Here is a 24,336-nt window from a genome sequence, read left to right as displayed (position 1 = left end):
TTTTTTAGTTTGAGAAGCAGATGCATTTCATAGGGTAGATGAAAGCAAGACCAATGTGATTCAGCTGAGAACAAGTAAAAATAATCTGCCAAAATATTTTTAAAAGTCCTTTAAAGGTTTCAAATCAGGATGCCCTAGTAAAAAAGTTTGATTTTAATCTTTTTAAATAGGTTAACTTGTCTTAATTGTTACTGTTAGTTTCATGATTCCTGAATAAGAGTTAAAACCTTTACTTGTAAAGAGATTTTTCTCATGGAGAGTGTCATTTTTGATTGTGTAGGAAAGCACATTTTTTTAAGAAGATGACTGAGCCTGCAAAATTAAAAAAAATTTTTTTGAGAATCAGGAAACATGAAAACTAACGAAGTGTCATGTCGGTAGCAGTGGTTTGCCGAGAACAAGAGTGTGTTCCCCCAAAGCCACATTAAGCTTTATGTTGGAAAAGCAGGATCTGCGCTTCTGCTGTGCAGACTAGAGGAAGTGAAGTTAATATGTGACGGCTGTAAATAACCTGTAGTTCATGAATGTCACGGTGTCTGGCTGTTTTTCAGTCTCGGACCTACTGGCTTTCCACAGATCGCATATACTGTAAATAAAGTAATACGAAGGGATACAGAGCCCGGAGATGTGCCGGACGCGGGGCCCATTCCATTTGATCAGTGAGACACAGACTAGCTGTCTGTGGGGCTTTTCTGTTGCATGGCACTCGGACTTGATGGAAATACTCAACAGATTTCAAATACTCTGCAGAAATTGCTGATAGATTCCTTCCCAATAGAAGTAGCCTCGTGGGTTATCAGGGGACTGTGTGTGATGAGATTGAGAAAAGACGTAACTGCTTTTTTCATTACCAATCACTTTATTATTTTCCAAACAGCAAAACAGTGTGGTAGATGCTTACAACAGTATGAGACTCAGAAGATAAAATGTTAAAAATTAAATGTGATCGCATATGGTGTCGTTGATTAAAAAAAGGGAAAGGCTGCCTTTCTTTACCTTAAAAAGTGTGCTTTCTTAATAGGAAGTCACTTGCGGTGCGTGCTCATACTTTGTTCACAGTGAGATGAAACAATCGAATATTCAATAAATGATCGTCCAGATGAAAAACTCTTCATTATCTTGTGTGGTATTCTGGGTGCCTAGCATTCACAATAAATTTTTAATGCTGTACTAATCCTAAGATAAAAAGCTCCAGAACTTAACCTCCAGCAATTTCGCCGTGTCACAAGCTGTCAGAGGTCGCTGTGTCTGGTCTAATTGCCATTGGTCACTATGAGCCAGCAGAGACCCACTACAGACATTGCTAGACGGGGCCCCGGACGCCACCCAGTATTGTGATGGTGGGCCATTTTGACAGCTTCGGAAATGAATCTGCTCTAGTTAGGTCCAGTTCTGCTTAATTGAAAACAATAACCAGTGGCTACCTGGTGCGTAGCCATCAAATCTGGGTGAGGATGGTTTCCCAAGAAGAGCATGTACCTAGCAGTTTTGCAGCAAATTAGCCAAAAAGACTTTGAGAGAGGAAGCTGTCCTCAGGAGAAATAGTCACAATTTGATCCAGTAATGGCCCCTTTGATTTGGTGGGGGGGGGGGGTGCACCCTCTGAGCAGTTTGCATTTCCATAAAGAGAAGCCCAGCCTCGCTGGCAGGACAGAATCTGATCCTCGTCCTTAGCAGCACAGAGCATCCCCCATGGGTAGCAAAGACTAGGAGTCTCTTCAGCCCACCAAAGGGTTAATGTGTCCCCACATAGCTGAAATATTTTTTTATGACAAACACACTTGGAGGAAAGAATTCATAAATAAAGAGGACATGGCTTTTTTGGGACTCTTTGAGAGCTATTGTGGTGAAAACAAGCACACACAGACCATTTCTGGTCCATTTTGAGCCTAACTATCCAGAGATCTGGACAGTGCTCAGGATTTACATCTTATTTATACCCTTACTTCCTTTTTTTTTTTTTTTTTTTTTCATGCCCACACCAACAGCGGTAAGGGCAGACCGAATGCGCGGAGGAAGGAATAAGTTCGGGCCCATGTACAAGAGGGACAGGGCCCTGAAGCAGCAGAAAAAAGCCCTCATCCGGGCCAACGGACTGAAGCTGGAAGCCATGTCTCAGGTGATCCAAGCCATGCCCCCCGAGCTGAGCATCTCCTCTGCGATTCAGAACATCCACTCTGCCTCCAAAGGCCTACCTCTGAACCACGCTGCCTTGCCTCCCGCCGACTACGACCGGAGCCCCTTCGTGACCTCCCCCATCAGCATGACCATGCCCCCTCACGGCAGCCTGCCCGGCTACCAGACCTACAGCCACTTCCCCGGCCGCGCTATTAAGTCCGAGTACCCCGACCCCTACACCAGCTCCCCGGAGTCCATCATGGGCTACTCCTACGTGGATAGTTACCAGACCAGCTCCCCGGCCAGCATCCCCCACCTCATCCTGGAACTGCTCAAGTGCGAGCCCGACGAGCCCCAGGTGCAGGCCAAGATCATGGCCTACTTGCAGCAGGAGCAGGCCAACCGCAGCAAGCACGAGCGGCTCAGCACGTTCGGGCTCATGTGCAAGATGGCAGACCAGACGCTCTTCTCCATCGTGGAGTGGGCGCGCAGCAGCGTCTTCTTCAGGGAGCTCAAGGTACGTGCCGGCCGCCGGGGCGCAGGGCCCCGCTTCCCTCCGCGCCGCCCGGCTCGGTGCCCGCCGCGCAGGGCCTGGGTGCCGCGCGCGCGCTGTCCCTCCTTCCTCGTAAAGCGCTGTTTTAGACCTTGCCTTCGGGACTGCCGCAGCTTCCCTCTACGGGCCTGTATTTTCTGCAGCTCTTCGTTTAGGGGCGTGGCATTTAATGTCACACACGGTAAACCTAGTGGGATTTTTTTTTTTCCTGAACAGGAAAAATGCTCTTCCCTTTCCCTTATTATTACCTTATTCCCTCTACCTTGGTTTATGGCTGAAACATTGAAGCCAACGTGAAACAGAACAGAGTAAACTTTTGAAGAATTACCAAGTAAGGAGCTCTATTATAATGGTGCCAATTTAGGAGGAAAAAACGCCAGCGTTTCGTTGTGTTTAGACGCTAAAGAATCCAAATGGTACCGCTGGTTAAGAGTATCAAGTAGGTATTTACTGCCTGTTTACCTTGACATTAGGTTGGTAAACCTGTTGTTTTCGGAGCAGATTCCAATGGGATGTTTACTGCCTTTGGCTGGGGAATGGGCCCCGTGTGAGTGCTAGCCTGCTGGGCTGGGCCTTGGTTCTCACAATCTGTGTCTGTCGTTGATTTTAATGGATTGGTACATTGTAAACACAGTCCTTGTTTGTACAAGGATCTCTGTTTAACTACATAATTATTTTATTTCCTGAAGCTGAAGACTGAATTAATATGGCAAAGTCGTAACGAAGTTTGGGATCCTGGAGGTACTGCAGGACTACCAGTAGAAGCTTGGTGGTCAGTGGTTTCATTCTCTGGGTTACAGACAGAACTGAAGTCTGGGCTTGATTTCTAGTCTATCTGTTATAAAATCAATTTCTTCCTGTTACCGTGGTGGCTTCAGCCTTTGGGAGGAGATTTTAAAATCTCTGCAAGGAGGACAGTACAAAGCAGACTTTTCATTTAGAGGTTCTGTCTAAAGCTGTGTGCGTGTGGAGGGGCTGGCGTGTGGAAACCACGTGCAAATGGAAAGCTCGGCTTTCCATGGCCGCCTTCTCTCGGCACCGTGATCTGAAACAGAAGAGTTACCTGAGTGGGCCCAGGGGAGTCACTGGGCCGCCGTCGGGTCCAGCCCTGCTCCTGGGGCGCCTGTCCCGCATGTGCAGAGGGCTGATGGTGGGCAAGGTGCCCTGTTGGCTGCCAGACCAGACCCTCTGGCGTGGAACCACGCTGGGGTCATCAGGCGCTTATCATCAACAACAAGCAGCGCTTTCCTGATGGTGATCTTGGGTTCGCAGCTTTGTCCCTTAAGAGAACAAGTAGGGATTGAAAAATGAAAACGAAAATGATTGTTCCAGATGCAGCTGACAGGTTAGGAAACGCAGAAGGACGGAAGCCTCGCCTTCGCAGGGGACCCAGTTGGCGTTAGATCCTTGCTGCTTAGTAACTGTCTGTGTTGGGCAGGTTGTCCGTCTCTGAGCCTTAGTTTTCTAGTCTGTGAAATTACAGGTGTGGTGTTGTGGGGGAGGTGGAGGTATGTAGGGAATAACAATACCTCTATTGAGATATTTCAAGGAATAAACGAGACTGTATGGGCAAAGCCTCTAGTCCTGGGAACCCAGCATATAATATATACTTAGTAAATCGGTGCTATTTTAAAATTGTTCTTACTGTTTTATGACAAAATGTGGAGGCTTTACTTAATACTCATATGTTCAGGAAAAAAATGCACTTGTACTCTTTTTAGTTTGACATTGGAAAGCAGAATTACCATGTGCATGATAGAGAAGTAAAATTCTATAATAGTAATCCCTCACTTCCAGTTGAGGACCTCAAACTTGCCAGGTAGTACGTTGGGTGTAAGATGGATACAAGGTTGAATAAGACAAAATATTTGCTGTTGAAGAGAATTTCATAAATATCTACTTAAAAGAAACAACATGCTGAAGTTCGTTTCACAAAATCATGAGGAAAGAAATCAAGCGTATTATTTATATGAAAAAAGACAAAGTTGTGAAGTGAGTATAGAGAACCCCAGGTGGGGCTTGAAGAGTGCTAGGAAAACATGCTCTCCAAATTTCTCCTATCCTTTCCCTGTAGTTAAATTGCATGAGGTTCTTTTCTAGGGCATGAGATTTCATATTTGGTTAAAATATGAACATTTTGGGGAATGGGACATATTAAAGCATTCTGAGTCCTTTCAGTTCAGTTCAGTTCAGTTCAGTCGCTCAGTCGTTTCCAACTCTTTGCGACCCCATGAATCGTAGCACGCCAGGCCTCCCTGTCCATCACCAGCTCCTGGAGTTTACCCAAACTCATGTCCATCTGAGTCCTTTTACTGTTGTTTAAGGCATTTATCAGTCTCCTGTGAGAAAATGCTTTAAAGAAGAGAAAGGAACAGATGCAAATGCTGGCCTGGTTCCTGTAAAAGGCGGAGGTGACCCCAGGAGAGAAAGACGACTAGACCCTCTTCGCTGTTGGCCTTGGGCTTATATTTTTGAAAGAGGTATTACCCTTGAAGTATTTTTCAGAGGACTAAAAGTAGATTCCAGAATAACTTAGGGGTTGTTTAAATACAGAATCGAGAGGTGACCATTTGTTTCGGAAGAATTCCTTTTCCTTTGTTTATAAAGTCGCTTTGTGGAAACCAGACCAAGGCGTTTGAAGCCAGCGTGGAGACAGTGTGCACTGCCCGCTGTTTCTCCAGGGCAGAGGCTTGCAAACTTTTGAACTAAGGCCTGCAGTAGGAAACATATTCTACATTGGAACCTGGTGTACCAAACACACACACACACACACACACACACGCACGCACGCCTGCACGCACGCTCAACTGAGCCAGAGTTCCACGAGACAGGGCGTGCTTTTGTCTTGCCACGCATGCTGATACTTTCTATTCTGTTTTGCTTTAGTCGAATTTATTTCATGCTTTTAAAATAAAAAAATTCCTGGTCACGACCCCCTGAGTTGATTTCCTGACCCGCTAAGGAGGCAGGCCCAGCAGTCCAGGAGTGGTTGCTCCTGGGCAGGGGCGTGGTCCACCAGCCCCGGCCAGGAACACCTCCTGCACGAGGCCTCCCCCCACCACCCCCCTCACCCCGGCCTGGCCTCCAAGGCCCGCTGGAAACCTGCAGCCAGATCCTCCGCCTACCTTCCTGCAAACCTTGTGATTTTAAAATAGCGTTTGGGATGATTTAGATGCACGGCCCCTTCTTCACATTTGTCTTTTTCTTGTTAACTTCACCGTAAGTTACCCATCAGGCGGTGTGCTTATAGAGCAGATTGCTTATAGCTCCGCAACCCTGGAAAAGCGCACACGTTTGCTGCAGGAGAAGTAATAAGATAACCGGGCGAGTTTGCAAACGACCCCTTGCTCACTCTCACAGGACACGTCACACTCTCTGCATGGAGAAGAGGGGAATGCAGATTTCATTGGTTTACTGTCTAAGGGATCAAAAGGGCCAGAGGAAAGCTGGTGGGTCTTTTAGTTACATGATGCAAAAAAAAAGAAAAAGAAATGATATTCTGGTTCCCATTCAAAATATTGGAATGGGAAAGAGGACATTTTAACTCTCATACGTGCATCTTGAAAAACAGTCCATAAACTGCAAAAATAAAAAAATACAATATAGAAACCGTGCAACTTCAGAGCTAGGTGATGACCGGGGAAAAGAGAGTGCCTGTAAGTGAGCTGGTTTGTTTCCTCTATGAGGGGCAGTTCTGATTTCCATCCAAAGTCGTGGCATGGGAAAGGAGAACTAGCCGGGGTAGCTGTCTAGCCAGCACCGGTGTGTCCAGCGATCCTCGCGGCCCGGACACCACAGGCTTTCCAGAACGGGGCGAGATGGTGGGGGCCCTTGGATTGTAGCCCCTCCGTTACGTGTGGAGAAGCTGAGGCAGGGTGCCTGTGGCCTGTCTGAGATTATACAGCTGTCTACTGCAGGGAGGAACTGGGGGGCTAGCCATTCAGGTTAAAGAAGCTGTGCTTCTCCACAGCCCTGCGCCCCCCCCCCCCAGGACACACACACACATACACACGCACATGCACAGGCATGCACAGGCATGCACGCACACACACACATATGCACACACACACACACAAGCCCTGTAACCTTTGACTCCAGAAATCCACGCCTTTCCCAGGGAAGCTGCGGCGGACCTCCTGGTTATCTGAAGTCCATCACTACTGCCCAATTACTAAATCACTGATAATCAGCGAGATGGATTTTCTCTGAGTCCAGACCCGTCCCCGGGAGGGAGGGCGTCACTTTAGAAAGCGGCTACAATTCTCGCAGGGTTACGGGGGCCTCAGTGAGTGAAGTGCGTCTTCCTGCCAGCACTCCTGAGCCCTGGAGGAGGGTCCAGACCCCTCTGAGTGCCTCCCCTCTGCCCACTGCCCTCGGGAGGACAGACGGCCACGTGGGGCTCTGCCCTGCTGAAAAGTGGATAAAGGAAGTTACGTCCTGGTTCCGGCTGGGTGCCGGGTGCATCAGCCTGGGCTCCTTTCTGTGTGTTTGTGGAAACAGTCAGGAAGGGAGCTTAGGGTTGTAACCAGGTGGTAGATGGCCCTGAAGTACCCCAGTCTGACAGCATTTCTGGGGTCAAGGCATGCCTTCAGTATACCTTCGAATCTTTAAGCTCCACCTGTCTTACGGTGCCCTCTATGCTTGACTTTAACTTGTATTTTTGGAAATCAAGAATGAATTCCAGACCCTGCCTCCCAGCATCCCAGAAAGCGCTGTCGTCGCGAGTCAAGAAGAAGGTGCTCTTTTTCCTTCGCCCATTTTCCTCTCCTCTGTGTCTTGAGTGTCTCACAGACAGAAGAGCAGCGGGCAAGTGACTCCCACTTTGCTGAACAACTAATGAGTCTGCAGGTCTGTTTGATCGTCTAATGAGACCAGATGTCTTCCGAGGATTCTGGGAATAGATGGAGAAGAACTTACCCTCCGTGAATGATTCTTGTACATGGAGGAATAAAAAAAGTCTAAATTAATCCTGACTGAAACGCATAACTAGTGTTTCTGTGGAAAATAGGGCTCAGAGGCTCAGGGAGTTTGTGCCAAAGGAATTCAGCCACGCAGAAGCCAGTTTTCTCGAAAGCCAGCCGCCCTTTTTTTCTCTGCTCTGGTGCGGATGCTTTTTGAGCAGAGTTTTAATTTATTTATCGTTAACACCCTAGATCCCTTTTCCCAAGCCTCAGTTGACTTCTCTCAACCAACACAGGTCTGCAGTTTGCAGTTTGCTGGATCTGCCCCAGTTTGAAGCTGTGTTCTTTAGCGGACTTGCTTAGCCCTTCTTTTCTGTGTGTGTGTGTTTACCTGCCGTATCTGCCATCCTGCTCTCTTTAATGCCTCCCAGGTGGCTCAGTGGTGAAGGATCCGCCTGCCAATACAGAGATGCAACACAGAAGATGCGAGTTCTGTCCCTGGGTCTGGAGAAAGAAACGGCAACCCACTCCAGTATTCTAGCCTAGAGATGCCCATGGGCAGAGGAGCCTGGTGGGCTGCAGTCCATGGGGTCACAAAGAGTCAGACACAGCTGAGTGCACACACACCCCCCCACTGCTCCCTTTTGCCTCTGCCTGAGCTCTCAGGATCCTGTACCCAGAGTTATCATCTGTCACTTTACTTACCTGTATTTTAATTCTTTGGATGCAAAGTAGTTCCTCCTGGAAGCAGATGATCAACATCTAATGTGATTTCCCATAAAGAGGAGAGAAGTATTGCTATTCAAAGGCAAGTAAAAACATCTCTGACCATGAAACCTGTTTCTCAAAAAGAGATCAGAAGGTAATAAATGGACCTTCCGTAGGTTTACGAGGAAACCGGAAAACTGGCTTTTCTTCCACTGGGGGTGGGCATGGAAGTTTTCTGCTGCCTGTGAATTTGGAGGGAAGGTTGGAAGCTGCAGGTCTGCCTCTGTGACTCGGGGCTCTTCGGCATCAGACGTCTGCTTCTGTGGCTCCTCAGGGCAGAGCTGGCACAGAGCCTCCGGGCTGGTTGCTGGTGCTGAGATGTGGGTCTTTCTGGCTCTCCACGCTTGTCCAGGCTTGTGTGTTCCTGTACCCGTGTCGCTTACTGACTGAGGGATCTTCCCGTAGCCGTTGAAGTCTTCTTGGTCACTGTCTGCGGGGTGAATCAGCTCTCCCCTATCAATCAATACCTGTTTAAGGTGGAGGAGTTGTTCTTTGGCAGAAATGACCCCCCGACTGAGGAGTGCTAGGTCTTCCACCCTCTCGGTTCCTTAAGTCGCTAAGTCAGGTTGGACGCTTTTTCAACCCTGTGGACTATAGCCTACCAGGCTCCTCTCTGTGTAGGATTCTCCAGGCAAGAATATTGGAGTGGGTTGCCATTTCCCCCTCCAGGGAATCTTCCCGACCCAGGGATTGAACTTGCGTCTCCTGCATTGCAGTGGATTCTTTACCATGGAGCCACCAGGGAGGCCCTTACAAGTATCACGTTTGCTTTATTCAGTGAGGATGCAGCTACAGGCTGCGAGCTCGGTTAGACTCTGGGTTTCCGTGTGACCAGACGCGGGTAGTTACTGTGCAGTCGGCTGAAAGCCAGGGGATGTGCTGGGAGCCATGAGTGTGGCTTCATGCTGGGTTTGCCTGTTCACATACCCGACGCGCTTCCTGTTCCTGTTCATCTGTGTGTTACCTCCCGGGATGGTGGGGAGCGTGGGAGAGGCCCGCCACACCAGGGGCGCCGTGTTTAACTGGCTGGCTCGCGGCAGGCGTCAGGAATGCACGGTGAAGGTGGGCGGAAAACGGGCATCTCCCTTGCTCTGCTCACGGTCAGAGGGTGGAGGGAAGAGGCCCCTTTGATCGGGTGCTCGCCCTGCCTGCTGTAGGTCTGGGTGCCTCTCCTCAGGTGCCAGTCTGGTCCGCCCCTTTCCTCCTGGGGAGGGAGGGCGGGACAAGGTCGCCTCTTGCCCAGGAGGGGAAGCCCTGGACCCTTGCTGTCCTGTAAAGTGGTCATTCCGGAGGACACGCCCGACCATCCCTTCTGGATCCAGAGAGACACAGAGTTAACTGATTAATAGAAGTTTGCTAACTAGGCTTTTATTTTATAATTTTTCGAAGTTTATTCTGTTCCCGTTTAATTGATGTACAGCGTTGTGTTCATTTCTTCTGAACCGCAGGGTGGCCCCGTTATACACGTACATATTGTTTCTCATATTCTTTTCTATTTTGTTTTGTCTCGGGGGATTGAATACAGCTCCCTGTCCTGTAGAGTAGGACCCTGTTTGTCCAGCCTGTGTATAACAGTTCGCTCCTGCGAATCCCCACCCCCAGCCCCCGCCCGGGAACTCACGGGTCCATCCTGTGCGTCGGCGAGTTTGCTTCATTCCTGTCGAGTGTTAGCTTCTGCACCTCCGTGACGTCACATGGCATTTGTCTGTTTCACGTCACTTGGCGTGGTAATCTCTAGGTCCTCCACGCCGCTTCACATGGCATGATTTCGTTCTTTTTCCCAGCTGACTGGCACTCCACTGTATGCACGGCCCATGTCTGTGCCCACTCTTCTGTAAATGGGCGTCCAGGTTGTGTCCATGTCTTGGCTGTTTTAAATAGTGCTGCTGTGAATGTAGGGGTACGTGCATTTCTTGAATTACAGTTTTGTCTGAATATACGCCCAGGAGTGGGATTGCAGGTAGCTCTGTTTTTAGTGTTTTAAGGAACCTCTATACTGGTCTCCACAGTGGCCGTGCCAGTTTACATTCCCACCAGCGACAATGTAGGAAGGTCCCCTTTTTCTGCACACCCTCTCCAGCTCTTCTTATCTGTAGACTCTCTAAGGACGGCCATTCTGACTGGTGTCAGGTCTTGGCTCATTGTAGTTTTGCTAACTAGGTCTTTAAACCACCAAATTGTTTTTTAGTCAAATAATCTGTCACTGGCAAAATTAACCGAGGCACTTCAGCCAGTTTGGGGAGTGGGGTGGGAAGCAGGCGTGAGAGAGATGGAGGAAGAAACACAGAAGCTGGAGGGGTGGGCGGGAAGCTCAGTAGGTAACCTGCCCCCAAGGCTTGGAGTTACATTAATAGGAGAGAGCTTAGGGAAGACTCAAGTTCAACAGAAAATACTTTGTTTGGACGATAGGTGATAATAGCAGCTGCTACTTACTGAGTTTTTGCTGTGAGTCAGGATTGTCAATTGCCTTACCAGTATTGTATCTCATCTAATACCCATTACTTCCTGGGCAGTGAGCATGTTTGCTCCCAGTGTGCAGCTGAGGTTCTGAGACCTAAACACTTTCACTGATTTGCCCCAAGTCACACGGCTATTAAGTACTAATTAATGATGTCTTTGAAACCAAAAATGCATATGGCGGTCTTTTGTAAACTATGGCCATCTGAGTACCACTTTACAATGGGTCTTAAAGGACCTGTGTTCTTCTTCAGCTGCAGAGAGCCATTTCTTAAAATGACCCAAGAACATGTAAATTCTTTCTTTTTTTAATTGGTGGTGACCTTGTAGGGCTAGAATACAGAACCGGAGAAAAGGAGGAGTTTGCCGTTGGATGCAGACTCCAAAGTTTCTAAACCTTAATCTGTAAAAGTGTATGTAACTGGAGGGTCAGCAGGGGGGTGGTGCTCCCCACTTGGGGACGCTGGGCAGGCTTGCCCATCCCGAGTGCCCAGCTCTGGTTCCGACCACGTGGCCAGTAGAGGCCAGTGTGTCAGCCTGTCTGCTTAGAAGCTGGTCCACACCTGTTTGCTGAGACTCCCCTGGGTCCCTGGTCGGTCCAAGGCCTGCACACGTCTGCCCAGCAGGACACACAGGCTGCTCACAGACCTTACAGAAAGTCCAGAGCGTCTGATCCTCAGTCTCGGGGAGGGGAGTTCCCCGAGTCCGCAAGCCCCGGGACCCAGTCTGCCGACGATGTCCGCCATCACACCGAGTGTGGTAGTGGGTGACAACGCCGCAAACATGACTTACGTGTGACACTCCTTAACACACTTTTGAAGGACTTTGCCCTCTGAACCTGTGAGGTAAAATAGGGCTTTCTATTTTCCAGGGCAAGTGAAGGATGACTTGCTCTGGCTTATTCTCCTGCAGCTCGGGAAGTCGATCATACAAATCTCTGCGGGCTCCACATCCATTTGCAGAATGGCTGCATGGAAATTGCGCGTTTGTGCTGTTGTTCACGTTAAAGACATTCATCTCTAACCCAAGAATGCCTCTCGCCCTCGAGCGCAGCGCGGTCCGCAGCATCCCTCTGCCAGCCCTCGGTCTTTCTTAAATACCTGATGCTTAACACCTGCTTCCTCTGTGGGGCTGCCTTCGCCACGCACCAGGCGAAGCTCGGGCCTCCTGTGCACGGGGCCCCAGAGTGTCTCTGGAGACACTCTGACCTGCTGTATCGTCTTCTTGGTTTTGTCCCCTTTCCTTCGCCTCCATCTCTTCTTTCTATCTGCCCTGACCCGCTTTCTCTTTGCTCACTCACGTGGCTTCTCCTCCTTCCCCCGGGGTCTCTCAGCTCCCCACAGGCGCCTGCAGTGTTGTGGGTCCTGGGAGCCCGCCCCGAGCGGGGCTGCGTCTGTATTTCTCTGCAGATGGGACTTGGTGGGCCAGGAGGGCCCCTACACCATGGAGGTCTGAGGGCAGATGGAGAAGACGTGAGAAACGGTCAGGTCGGTGAACCCAGGAGTGGGCAGCGCTCGCGGGTAGTCGGTGGAACGTCTGGGTGGCCTTGTCTCCGGGCGAGGGGACTCCACACAGTGGGGTTTCCTGTTGCAGCCTCCAGGGCCAGGGCACAAGAGACTGACCGGGGGGTGTGGGGACCCCTGTAACGCCCGCCTACACTGTGTAAGTGAAACCTCCGCACCGTCCCGCAAAGGGCTGGCTGTCCTTGTGTCCCTGCCTTCTTACTTCCTCCATGGAAATCTTTCTCTTTCTTTTTAAAAAATGTTTACTTGGCTGCGTGGGGTCTTAGCTGCGGCACATGGGAACTTCTCTGCGGCACGCGGGGACTTCTCTGCGGCACGCGGGTCTTCCTTGCGGTGCACAGATTCTCTAGTTGCAGCTCCAGGCTTCGTTGCTCCGAGCCATGTGAGTTTTTAGTCCTCAACCAGGGATCAAACCCCTGTGCCCTGCGTTGCGAAGCGATTCTTAACCACCGAACCTCCAGGGAAGTCCCCTGGAAATCAATTTCAAATGCCATCTTTGCGGCCTCCCAGGACCAAGCTTGGGTTATTCACATCCAGCACCCTTGGAAGGAACAGCCAAACGCTTGGAAGAGAAATTGTACAGATCTGAAGGGAACAGGACTGTAGGGCCCTGCTGCTCTCCATTTCTCCGTGAAGACTAAAAGAGCACCACATTATCTTGAATATTTAGAAATGTCCCCAGGATTATGTAACATTAAGGATTAACTTTGCAACCAACCATGATCCGATTTCTGACGTTGTAAGAAGGCCTTAACTTGACGTAGCAGATGGACTAATTGGGCAACAAGTCTAAAGTCTGTCTTTTATTGCACAAGACGAGGTTGCAGAGGCAGAGGGTAACCCCTTCTGTCATTCATTTGGGGAGCGTGGAGGTAGCTGGCCTTCCATCGTGCCTCACAGTGTTGCTTTTTAAAGGCTACTCAGCAGGACCACCTCCTGTGAAATGACGATCGCATTTCTAAATAGCCTGTTTACAGAATACTTTACCTGGGAGAGCAGGATAATTATTTCACTTAAATTAAAAACACATTTTTATGGAGGATGAAACACAGAAGACATCAGGTCTGTTTTGCAAGGATACACTCAAGATGGGGAGGGGCGTGGGGGTGGGTCAAGGCAGCACTGATAACAATTCCTGTCTTCACTTTTAAGCAGTATTAAATTCCTAACTGGTCATCAGAAGATTCCCAGGAGGATGTTTTCAGTGACTTCTTAAGCAGTGGCCCTGATGTGGTTAATACAGCCACTGCTGCTGCTAAGTCGCTTCAGTCGTGTCCGACTCTGTGTGACCCCACAGACGGCAGCCCACCAGGCTCCCCCGTCCCTGGGATTCTCCAGGCAAGAACACTGGAGTGGCTTGCCATTTCCTTCTCCAATACATGAAAGTGAAAAGTGAAAGTGAAGTCGCTCAGTCGCTTCCAACTCTTTGCAACCCCATGGACTGCAGCCTACCAGGCTCCTCTGTCCATGGGATTTTCCAGGCAAGAGTACTGGAGTGGGGTGCCATCACCTTCTCCTGATACAGCCACACTCACATGCATTTGGTAGGAAATAGTTTCACGCCCATGTAGGTTTCGGGTCCTCCATGCTTCTCCCGGGCAGATCTTGTGTGTAGGCATCATAAGAGTTTTGAGTGCATATCCTGTTTTCAGACGTGCTGTCTGAAATGTTAGCAGATTCTAAGAACTGTTGTTTCATTTTGACCAGAGTATCTTGCCTCTGAACTAACCACAAATCCTTTACCTCACACATCTCAAAACCACCCTTGTGCTTCTTTGATCCCAAAGTCACGATGAAGAAGAGGCTTTTGCTTACTGCCCAATTTAAAACCTTACTAAATATTACATTTCCCCTTGTAAAATAATGATATAGATTAGTGTTTGTGCAGAAGTGTGGGCAACAGAATTCTTCAAAAGTTCTCCTTTGGGTGATGAAAGCTGTTAGATGATTTTGACTGGCTAATCAAATGTAATTGGAAGCTTGAAGTGCCTCAGATTTCCTTGTACGGTTATCAAAGCGGGAAATGTAACTCGGAGCTGATGAAAGGCTTTTCTCACGGTATTCTTTCAATTACAGATCTGACAGAGGGAATGAAAGAACAGGGCTGTTGCTAAAAACCCAGGGCTTGAAATGCCCCTTAGCGTTAATTGCTGTATTAGCTAGTTAACACATTATTATACATTTTAATTGATTCTTGCTCCAGTTTCGGAGGAAAAACAAATTCTGGATCTGTTTGGCAAGCAAATGAAGGAGGGAAGATGCTTGGGCACAAAAATACTGCCATCTATGTGAGGTTCAACTCCTGCCAGATAGCTAGCGTGAAAACAATAACCGTCACTTTTGTGGGGTCTAACTTGCTTTAAAAGCATTAATAATTTGCACTCATGTATTGGGATTTGTGGTTATGAATGTTTTCAGAGGAGTTTTATTTGACCATAGAGAATTCCTTTTATGGTTTTATCAATGACATGTCACAATCTTGAAAACATAACTTGATTCCAGTCATGGATTCGGTTGGGTCCAGCTGAGGGCTGGCTTTTGAAAAGAGCCAGAACACATCGTGCCTGCGTTTCATTCACCAGGACGTAGCGGGTTTTTTTCTTTAGGAGTGAATCTCTAAAGAAATCCTTCAAGAATCTAATCAATTCAGGAAGGCTTGACTCCCTGCTGCTAAGTCGCTTCAGTTGTGTCCGACTCTGTGCGACTCCATAGATGGCAGCCCACCGAGCTCCCTCATCCCTGGGATTCTCTAGAACACTGGAGTGGGTTGCCATTTCCTTCTCCAATGCATGAAAGTGAAAAGTGAAAGTGAAGTCGCTCAGTCGTGCCCGACTCTTAGCGACCCCATGGTCTGCAGCCCACCAGGCTCCTCTGTCCATGAGATTTTCCAGGCAAGAGTACTGGAGTGGGGTGCCACTGCCTTCTCCAGCTTGACTCCCTAGCCGTTGGTAAAACACTTCTGGTGTAAATGATGGGCTGTGACTTAGGATCAGGGCAGAGCTGTGATTTTATCCATTTATGTCTTACCTGTTCACGCCCTCGTTCACGCAGCCTTTACTGAGTTCTGACTGTGCATCAATGCCTGAGCTGCAGACAGGCCAGGTGGGCTCCCCACCCCCGACACCAGCCATGTCCTGTGGGGCGCTTTGCTCAATTCAAGTAGGAGCAACACCTGGGCCCCCAGCAGACCCTGCCTCTGGAAACCTGTGTAGCTATGTGTGACAACGCTCGCACTGATGGTTGAAACGATCCTGAAACTGAGGAGACGATTGAATTCTCACGGACAGCACGCCAACCCCTGAAAAACACGGCAGGGGTTTGTAGTAGCGGTGGTAAATTGCATAAATGAGTACATGCACAATTTATGCATCTTAAAGAGGGGACTCTTTATTTTGGATAAATAAAACTTAGGTTTAATTCTGTCACTGAAGTGTAAAAATAAACGTTTCATGTAAAAAATGACATGGGACAATTTCATATAACCACAGTTGACAGAGGTGAATATTAGAAGATATTTATTTATTCTTCAGTTCAGTTGTTCGGTCTCTCAGTCATGTCCGACTCTTTGCAACCCCGTGAACCGCAGCATGCCAGGCCTCCCTGTGCATCACCAACTCTTGGAGTTTACCCAAACTCATGTCCATTGCATCAGTGATGCCATCCAACCATCTTATCCTCTGTCGTCCCCTTCTCCTCCTGCCTTCAATCTTTCCCAGCATCAGGGTCTTTTCAAATGAGTCAGCTCTTCGCATCAGGTGGCCAAAGTATTGGGGTTTCAGCTTCAACATCAGTCCTTCCAGTGAACACCCAGAACTGATCAGTCTCCTTTAGGATGGACTGGTTGGGTCTCCTTGCAGTCCAAGGGACTCTCAAGAGTCTTATTTATTCTTAGCTATAAATAATGTGGACGAAGAAAGTAAGATGAGGAAAATGAAGTACCGTTTATATGATTCAGTTAATTGTATATAGTCCAGAATTTGAAACACCCTATTGATGTTTGGGGCTTCCCTTGTGGCTCAGTTGGTGAAGAATCTGCCTGCAATGCAGGGGACCAGGGTTCGATCCCTGGGTCGGGAGGATCCCCTGGAAAAGGCAGTGGCAAGCCACTTCCTGTTCTTGCCTGGAGAAGCCCATGGACAGAGGAGCCTGGTGGGTTATGTCCATGGGGTCACAAGAGTCAGACACGACTTAGCAACTAAACCACCGCCAACCAGTGGTCCATTGGCAGTAGTCCAGCGATGGCTAGCACCAAGAGAGGAAGGTTTGCCTAGAATGCAGGGTGAGCTCTTCGGCGCCTACCCCGTGTGGAGCTGGGGCAGGGCTGGTCAGGGGATGGGAGGTCTTGCAGGATGAGGAGGAGATGCCAGCCAGATGAGCCGGTGGCAGTGCGGGGGTCAGGGGGGTGTCTCCAGCAGAGAGGAGCTGGTGTGGAGAGCACAAGGCTTGGGCCCTGTAATCTGGGTGCACCTGCCTCCTTTCGCCGGAAGTGACCATTGGGGAGGTGACCAGACAGGTAGCGGGGCCACCATGTGGGCTCCTGTGTGTGGATCCTGTCCTAGGCAAAGGGAAGCCGCCAGGGGAGCTTGAGGAGTGACCCAGAGGGACTGGAAGTGTGCACGGTGACCGTTGGACATACACGCAGACTGTTTCTTTTTCTGGGGGGAAGTTACTTTTCTCATATGTTTATTATATCTCAAAACCACTATTTTATTTTTCAAGCTTTATTTATTTTAAGCTTTATTTTTAAATTGTTTATTTTAATAATATTTTATTATTCAAGCTTTTTTTTGTTTGAATGAATTTTTTGCATTCAATTTTGGTGTCATTTTCCTTTGCTTTCCCAGTATTTAGCTGAAACGCATTCCAATGACCTCTTTTTATGTATTGCTTAAACGTTGTTGTTGCTGTGAAGAAGGTATAAAGTCTTTTATATATACTTTGTTATTATTTCTGCTATTCTTTCCAACAGGCCTTGTCTTCTAGGTAAATTCCAGTCACTGGTGACATGCATATATTCGAGGTTCTGGTTTTTATTTCATGTGAACCCGTGTGACATTTTAAATTTCCTTCAGTATAACTCGTATTTTGACCAGGAAACTTTTCTTTTTCACCTTATATAGATGTACTGCTGTTTGTTTCATAGTCATTGATTCAATGGCACCAAATCAGTTTATATTGACAGTGTTGGTGAGAGGGTTCAGCTAGCCCAGTGGACCTAGAGCAATCACATACCAGCTTTTAAAATTATTCGTACAAATCCTTCATTCATTCAGCCCATGTTAATGAAATGCCCACTAAGAGGACTTCCCTGGAGATCCAGTGGTTAAGACTTTGTGCCTCCAGTGCAGGGGTATGGATTCAGTTCCTGGTCAGGGAGCTAAGATCCCGCATGCCACATGGCGAGGCCAAAAAATAAAGTTACCCGCTCAGTGACAAGCCTTATTCTAAACCAGGGGATGCAGTGGTGAACAGGACCAGCAAGGATACCGGTTTTATTGATGCTCACTTTGTGGTGGGAGGGAAGCACATGGGAAGCAGACAAGAAAGACAACGTGGATGAAAACGAGGCAGGAGCGTGTGGGAAGAGAGGGAGCATGGGGCGTCAGAGGAAGCCAGCGTGAGGAGCGGACACTTGAGCTGAAACCGAAGCGGCAGGAAAGAACCAGGCTTGCTAAGCTCGGAGACACAGTCCAGACACAGGGACAGCTAGTGCAAAGGCCCCAGGGTGGAAACTAGCTCAGTATTTTTAAGAAATATAAAGAAAACCAAAATGCAGAGAGTCAAAGAGTTTGGCAAGGCCCAGCCCACATAGGGCTTGGATTTTGTACGGTTTGGGATAGGGACTCTTAGGAGGATTTTAGACGATGCCGCGTCTTCACTGCATTCTCATTACAGGAAACATCTTTCTGGCCACAGGTGGGAAGTGGTTCAGAAGGAAGCAGGAAGGGACGTAGGAGGTTCAGCAGGCCAGTGGCTTAGACAGGGTGTGATGATGGGACGGGAGAAGTGACGGCGTGGATGGACTCCGGACGCAGGTTGAGGTAAAGTGGACAGATTTGCTGAAAGGGGCTTTCAGAGAAAAAGATGAGACAAGCACAGTTTGGGTCTGTGGCTTGAGCCACTGAGAGCCATTGGGAAGGAAGGGGAACCGGCGTCTCTGGGAGCAGGGCCTGCGAGCGCCTGAGATGCTCCTGGCGCAGGTAGATAGAGATGCCGGGACTGGTCCTTAGATGCTGCCCTGGGGACCCTCCGAGGTTCTGTAGCTACAACATCCCCTGCAGACAAGAAACCAGGTTCTTCCCAGAGACCTGGATTCTTGACACCTCTGTGCAGTCGGCCTCAGAGTTCCGCAGCAGTCAAGACGCTCTTCGAATTGCAGCTTAGACCCTTCATCCTGCACGACTGTCACCAGTCTGTCGGTGAGATCAAAACAGGAGGGCACCCCTGGCTTGGTTCTAATCTCTTACTGAGTTGCACCTACATGAGAACTTACCAGTATTCTCTCCTTAAGGATCCAAACGTATTTCAGTAATTAAGATAGGAGTCTGGTTAAGACCAAACCCCTCTGCCAACAGAAACTGACCAGGTTGCAGATTCAGTCGGAGGGGCACGCTCGATGAATGGCTGAGGCCAACGTGACTCCCCTTCCGAGAAGGCAGAGGGAGCTTTGGACCATCAGACCTTTCAAATTGTCTAGAAGAATTTGATCCCTGAGTTTGAGTCACCTCCTTGACATGGACCCACCTTTGTTTTCCTCCACAGCCTTGTCTTTTTTATGAGGAGAAAATTGCTGGGTATTTTAAATATTCTACGGAAGCTTTATCTCCAATCCTTTCATTATCTTTGTTACTTTTCACTTTCTCTTCTATAGTAACAGATAATCCAAGCTACAGTCTCTCCAACGCTTCTCTCCCCACAGTGCAGACCAGGTTTGGATTATAAAACAAACCCAGGGATTTATCTACAAAATTATCAGTTCAGTTCAGTTCAGTCGCTCAGTCGTGTCCGACTCTTTGTGACCCCATGAATTGCAGCACGCCAGGCCTCCCTGTCCCTCACCAACTCCCGGAGTTCACTCAGACTCAGATGGGCATTAATATTCCCAGGTGGCACTAGTGGTGAAGAACCCACCTGCCAAGGCAGGAGATGTAAGACATGTGGGTTTGATCCCCTTGTCGGGAAGTTCCGCTAGAGGAGGGCACAGCAACCCACTCCAGTATTCTTGCCTGGAGAATCCCGTGGTCAGAGGAGCCTGGTGGGCTGCGGTCTGTAGGCTTGCAGAGAGTCGGACATGAGTATGCCTGACATTCCAGGACCGTACCCTGCCTGCAGAGATGAGTGTTCCGTGTATTCTAATTCTTACATCCCCCGATACTCCGAAAGGACTGCGTGGACTTGCATACTTCACTTCTTGACATTGAAAAGCATCTTGACATTTATTTTGTCTAGTATCTCTGCAGTTGGGAAGGTTTCTGAAGCTTAAGCTCATTCATTTCAGGAAAGAGTGCCTCTGATTTCTATTCCGATTAGGGATTTCCTGCATAGGATGTCACTGGGGTAGGAAGAAGGTGGGGATAAAGCTAAAAATCTACGCGGTAGTCAAATAGGATTTAAGTGTAGACCACCCACGTTGAATCAACTCTGAATATTCATTGGAAGGAATAATGCTGAAGCTCTAATACTGCGGCCACCTGATTCAAAGAGCTGACTCATTGGAAAAGACCCTGATGCTGGGAAAGGTTGAGGGCAGCAGAAGGGGGCAACAGAGGATGAGATGGTTGGATGGCATCACTGACTCGATGGATATGGGTTTGAGCAAACTCAGTGAAGGACGCGGAAGCCTGGCGTCCTTTGGGGTCACAAAGAGTTGAAGACTGAGGGACTGGACACAATACGATCCACGCTGAATAACACAGATAAGAAGCCCAGACGCCTGTACTGAGCTTTCTTCCCAAGAATGACGCCTCGCCGGGCATGGGAGGACGAGGGTAGTCCCGCCTGTGGATTCAAGTCGTAGCTGCACTGTCAGCATGAGAGCACTGGGTGCTCTCCCGCTGGCCCACCTCCTCACCGGGACTCACCAGCCAGCCGCTCTCACGCATCTTCCTGTTTCCACAGCTCCACTCTCCTTGCCCTAAGACGTGTCTCACGCACGTATCCGACCAATTTAAATAGAAAGGGCTGTAAGTTTTATGTCAGTTTTGCTGAAGCGTTCATAAAAAATTCGCACTCTCCAATAGCAGGCATACTGTGTGTCCATGTGGGTGTCATCGTCACCTCTGAAAAGGGTGAAGAGTTTCCTGTGGTGAGTGGTGAAGCAGGGTGTAAAGGTTTGAAGAGCCCGTACTTCGGAAATTCAATTTTTCTATTCTTAAGAGGAATGGCACTGTCAACTATTGAAGAGTCATACATTTTCTCTTGGATTTTATCTACCCAGTCTTTAAAAATTTTTTTTGTTTTTTAAATTGTTTTGTTTCTTGGCCCTGCCATGCAGCTGTGGGTTCCAGTTCCCTAACCAGGGACAGAACCCACTCCCCCTGCGTTGGGATCACGGGCCTTAACCACTGGACTGCCGGGGAAGTCAGTATTTACCCAGAGTCTTAACCAGTGGTCACGTGTGGATGGGAGAGCTGGACTGTGAAGAAAGCTGAGCACCGAAGAATTGATGCCTTTGAACTGTGGTGTTGGAGAAGACTCTTGAGAGTCCCTTGGACTGCAAGGAGATTCAACCATTCCATTCTAAAGGAGATCGGTCCTGGGTGTTCTTTGGAAGGAATGATGCTAAAGCTGAAACTCCAGTACTTTGGCTACCTCATGCAAAGAGTTGACTCATTGGAAAAGACTCTGATGCTGGGAGGGATTGGGGGCAAGAGGAAAAGGGGACAAGAGAGGATGAGATGGCTGGATGGCATCACCAACTCGATGGACGTGAGTTTGAGTGAGCTCTGGGAGTTGGTGATGGACAGGGAGGCCTGGCGTGCTGCGATTCATGGGGTCGCAAAGAGTCAGACACTACTGAGCCACTGAACTGAACTGAACTGAACTGAACTGAAAACATCTGAGTGAAAAGACTAGAATTCTGCAGGGATTCACCAGGAGGAGCACGGAGAGAGACTCTCACTGGGTCGATGCCTGCGTCCGTGAGTGGTTACCTCTCAGCTGGATTCTCATTGGCTTTCAAATGGGATCTTGGAGAACGTTCTGGTGAAGAGTTTACTCTTGAGAGCTTAATGTTCCAAAATAAATTTTAAATGTTTTGAGACATTTTTAAAAAGTGAATTTTTCTCACTTCTAATACTGCTTTAAAACACTGAAGTGAATTTCTCAAGTGGTTTTTGTCTGTGAGGTTGGTATGGCTATGTAAGTTGTGCAAAAGAACTTAAATGTCCTCACCAAAACAAAAATGAAGAAAGAAATGAGGTGATGGATGCTAAATGGAGGAATCCTCCCAAAATGTAAGGGGGAGATTGGGATTGACATATACACACCCCTATATATGAAATAGGTAGCTAATAAAAACCTATTGTACAGCAGAGGGACCTCTTCTCAACACTCTGGTGATCTGCTTGGGAAAAGAATCTAAAGGAGAGTGGAAATATGTAGATATATAACTGAATCACTTGGTTATATGGCAGAAACCAGCACAGCACTGTAAATCAACTATACGCCAATAAAAAAAACCAAGATGTATCAAGTCATCGCAATATACACTTTAAGTATCTTAGAGAATTTGGTATGTCAACTAAATATATTGGTAAAACTGAAATAATTTATTGTACAGGGAACCAAAGGAGTATGTGTTGGTTGAGTGGGTGGGTCACCGGTCCCTTTGCATTTGCTGTGAACTTTTGCTTTGAGGAGTAACTAAGGGAGTGAGGAAAGGGAGTCCAGCAAACTCTGAGCCAAGTCATATTTTGGAGTGTCTTGTGGACTTTATATCTGAATAAACTATAAGAATGTTCTATTGATAAAAGGATCAATCAGGAGACTTCATGGACTGTTTCTGCATAGTAACATTTGACAGAAAATCTGATCTAGAAATTGAATGTATCCGTGGGTCTGGATTAGAGCTGATTCAGGTTGCTGACTCTCACTCTGCTGGAACACGCCCTCCGTTGTGACGTATAAACAGAGCAGTGATGAGAGTCAATGGGAAAACCCAGGAAGAATTTGTAAGGCAGAGGAGAAACTCGTTGGCGTCCTTTTGAAACAAAAGAGTGAGGATGAATTTAGTTTTAAAAATTATTGGAGCATTGTTGATTTGCAGTGTTGTATTTCAAGTGTACAGCAGTGTGAATCAGTTATACGTATACATACACCCACTCTTATCTAGATTCTTCTCCCATATAGGTTATTGCAGAGTACTGAGTAGAGTTTCCTGTGCTATACAGTAGGTTCTTACTAAAATGAGTTGATTATGTGAAATGGTAACAAACTACCTACTTTTCCGGACTCCTGTCCTTTTATGAGGTTTTTCTTTTTTCTTTTTTCTTTTTTTTTTGAGCTGTTTTCTTCTGTGGTTAGGAACAATTTACCTACCCAGATGGCTACCTGGTGAGAAATTAGACATCAGTCACATCATTTTTAGAACCATTTAGACTAATGTTCTTTGGTTTCTAAATCACATGCGCCACACAGAACACTTTCACAGACACGAGCTTGGATCCACAAAGTAGAATTTTAGCAGTAAGGTTTTCCATGGTTTTGAGCCCTAATGCACTTTACTCCAATACTCTTGCCTGGAAAATCCCATGGACGGAAGAGCCTGGTGGGCTGCAGTCCATGGGGTCTCGAAGAGTCGGACGCGACTGAGCGATTTCACTTTTCACTTTTCACTTTCATGCATTGGAGAAGGAAATGGCAAGCCACTCCAGTGTTCTTGCCTGGAGAATCCCAGGGACGGGGGAGCCTGGTGGGCTGCCGTCTATGGGGTCACACAGAGTCGGACACGACTAAAGTGACTTAGCAGCAGCAGCAGCAGCAGCAGCACTTTACTTCAGGAGGTGGAAAAAACCCCACTATATCAATAATTAGCCTAGGTTCAAAAGCACTTTGCTGCTTGGATGTAACATTTTACAAAGGTCTCTGAGATAAGGAGTATCTATTTACCTTTAACTTTATCAGAGTAAAACACTAGGTAGAAACATGTAGAAAGGGTGCTTGAAAGAGCAGGTGTCTGAAATCTGCTGTTCCTTTGAGTGTTGGGCGAAGCCAGTTGTTAAATTACTCCATATTGAGATTGGTGAGTAAATGTTTGCATAATTGCGCCCACTTTTCCTGACTCGCTTAGTCTGATCAGTTTTAGAGCAGAGAAGTAAAAAATATATATATTATTAAAAGAGAAAGATTGAGTCCTTTAACCATCTCTGGTCGTTTCACTAAATAGACCATTTTCTTTTTTTTTCCCCCTTGTAACATTGCTTTACTTTTAAAAACGACTTCTTTTTTAAGATGATTCTACTGGTGTGTATTTATTGGCGGTTTTATTGTGTATTTTTGGCCGTGCGGGCTTCTCTCGTTCCCGAGCAGCGGCTGTAGGGTGCATGGGCTCGAGAGTTTGCAGACTCTTTACCACCGAGCCACCAGGGAATCCCCTAGTTCACCTTTATGTTGAATAAACGATTCTTCCCACTCTGCGGTCCTTTTGCAGTTTTCAAAAGCCTCACACACACGATTTCATGGAATTTCAGAATAACCCTTTGTTCTCACCTCTGTGTTACCCCCTGCCCCAAACTGGTAACCACTAGTGTGCTCTCTGGATCTGTGATTCTGCCTCTTTTTGTTTTCTTTACTGGATCGTTGTATTTTTTAGGCTCACGTGTGTCACACCATACAGTGTTTATCTTTCTCTGTCTGACCTGTTTCACTCAGCATAGTGCTCCCCAAGTCCTTCCGTGTTGCTACCGATGGCGACACTTTCATTCTTTGTTATGACTGGGCAGCACTCCATTGTGCGTGCGTGTTGTGTGTGCGTGTTGTGTGTGCACGTGCGTGTTATATGTGTGTGTGTTATGTC

The 24,336-nt window shown here is 47.7% G+C and overlaps 1 protein-coding gene across 2 annotated transcripts in view; it reads left to right on the top strand.

Annotated features, from left to right (window-relative positions):
- NR5A2 (nuclear receptor subfamily 5 group A member 2) overlaps nt 1–24,336 on the top strand; it is a 129,911-nt gene that overhangs the window by 18,559 nt on the left and 87,016 nt on the right. For both annotated transcript variants that reach the window (XM_040263238.1, XM_040263237.1), the window contains one exon: nt 1,989–2,635. In XM_040263238.1, coding sequence (XP_040119172.1) covers nt 1,989–2,635 — 647 coding nt within the window. The remainder of the gene's footprint in view (nt 1–1,988; nt 2,636–24,336) is intronic.

This window comes from Oryx dammah, unplaced genomic scaffold (genome assembly GCF_014754425.2).
Source record: "Oryx dammah isolate SB20612 unplaced genomic scaffold, SCBI_Odam_1.1 HiC_scaffold_21, whole genome shotgun sequence".
Taxonomy (NCBI): Eukaryota; Metazoa; Chordata; class Mammalia; order Artiodactyla; family Bovidae; genus Oryx; species Oryx dammah.
This window is presented reverse-complemented; position numbering and strand designations above follow the sequence as displayed.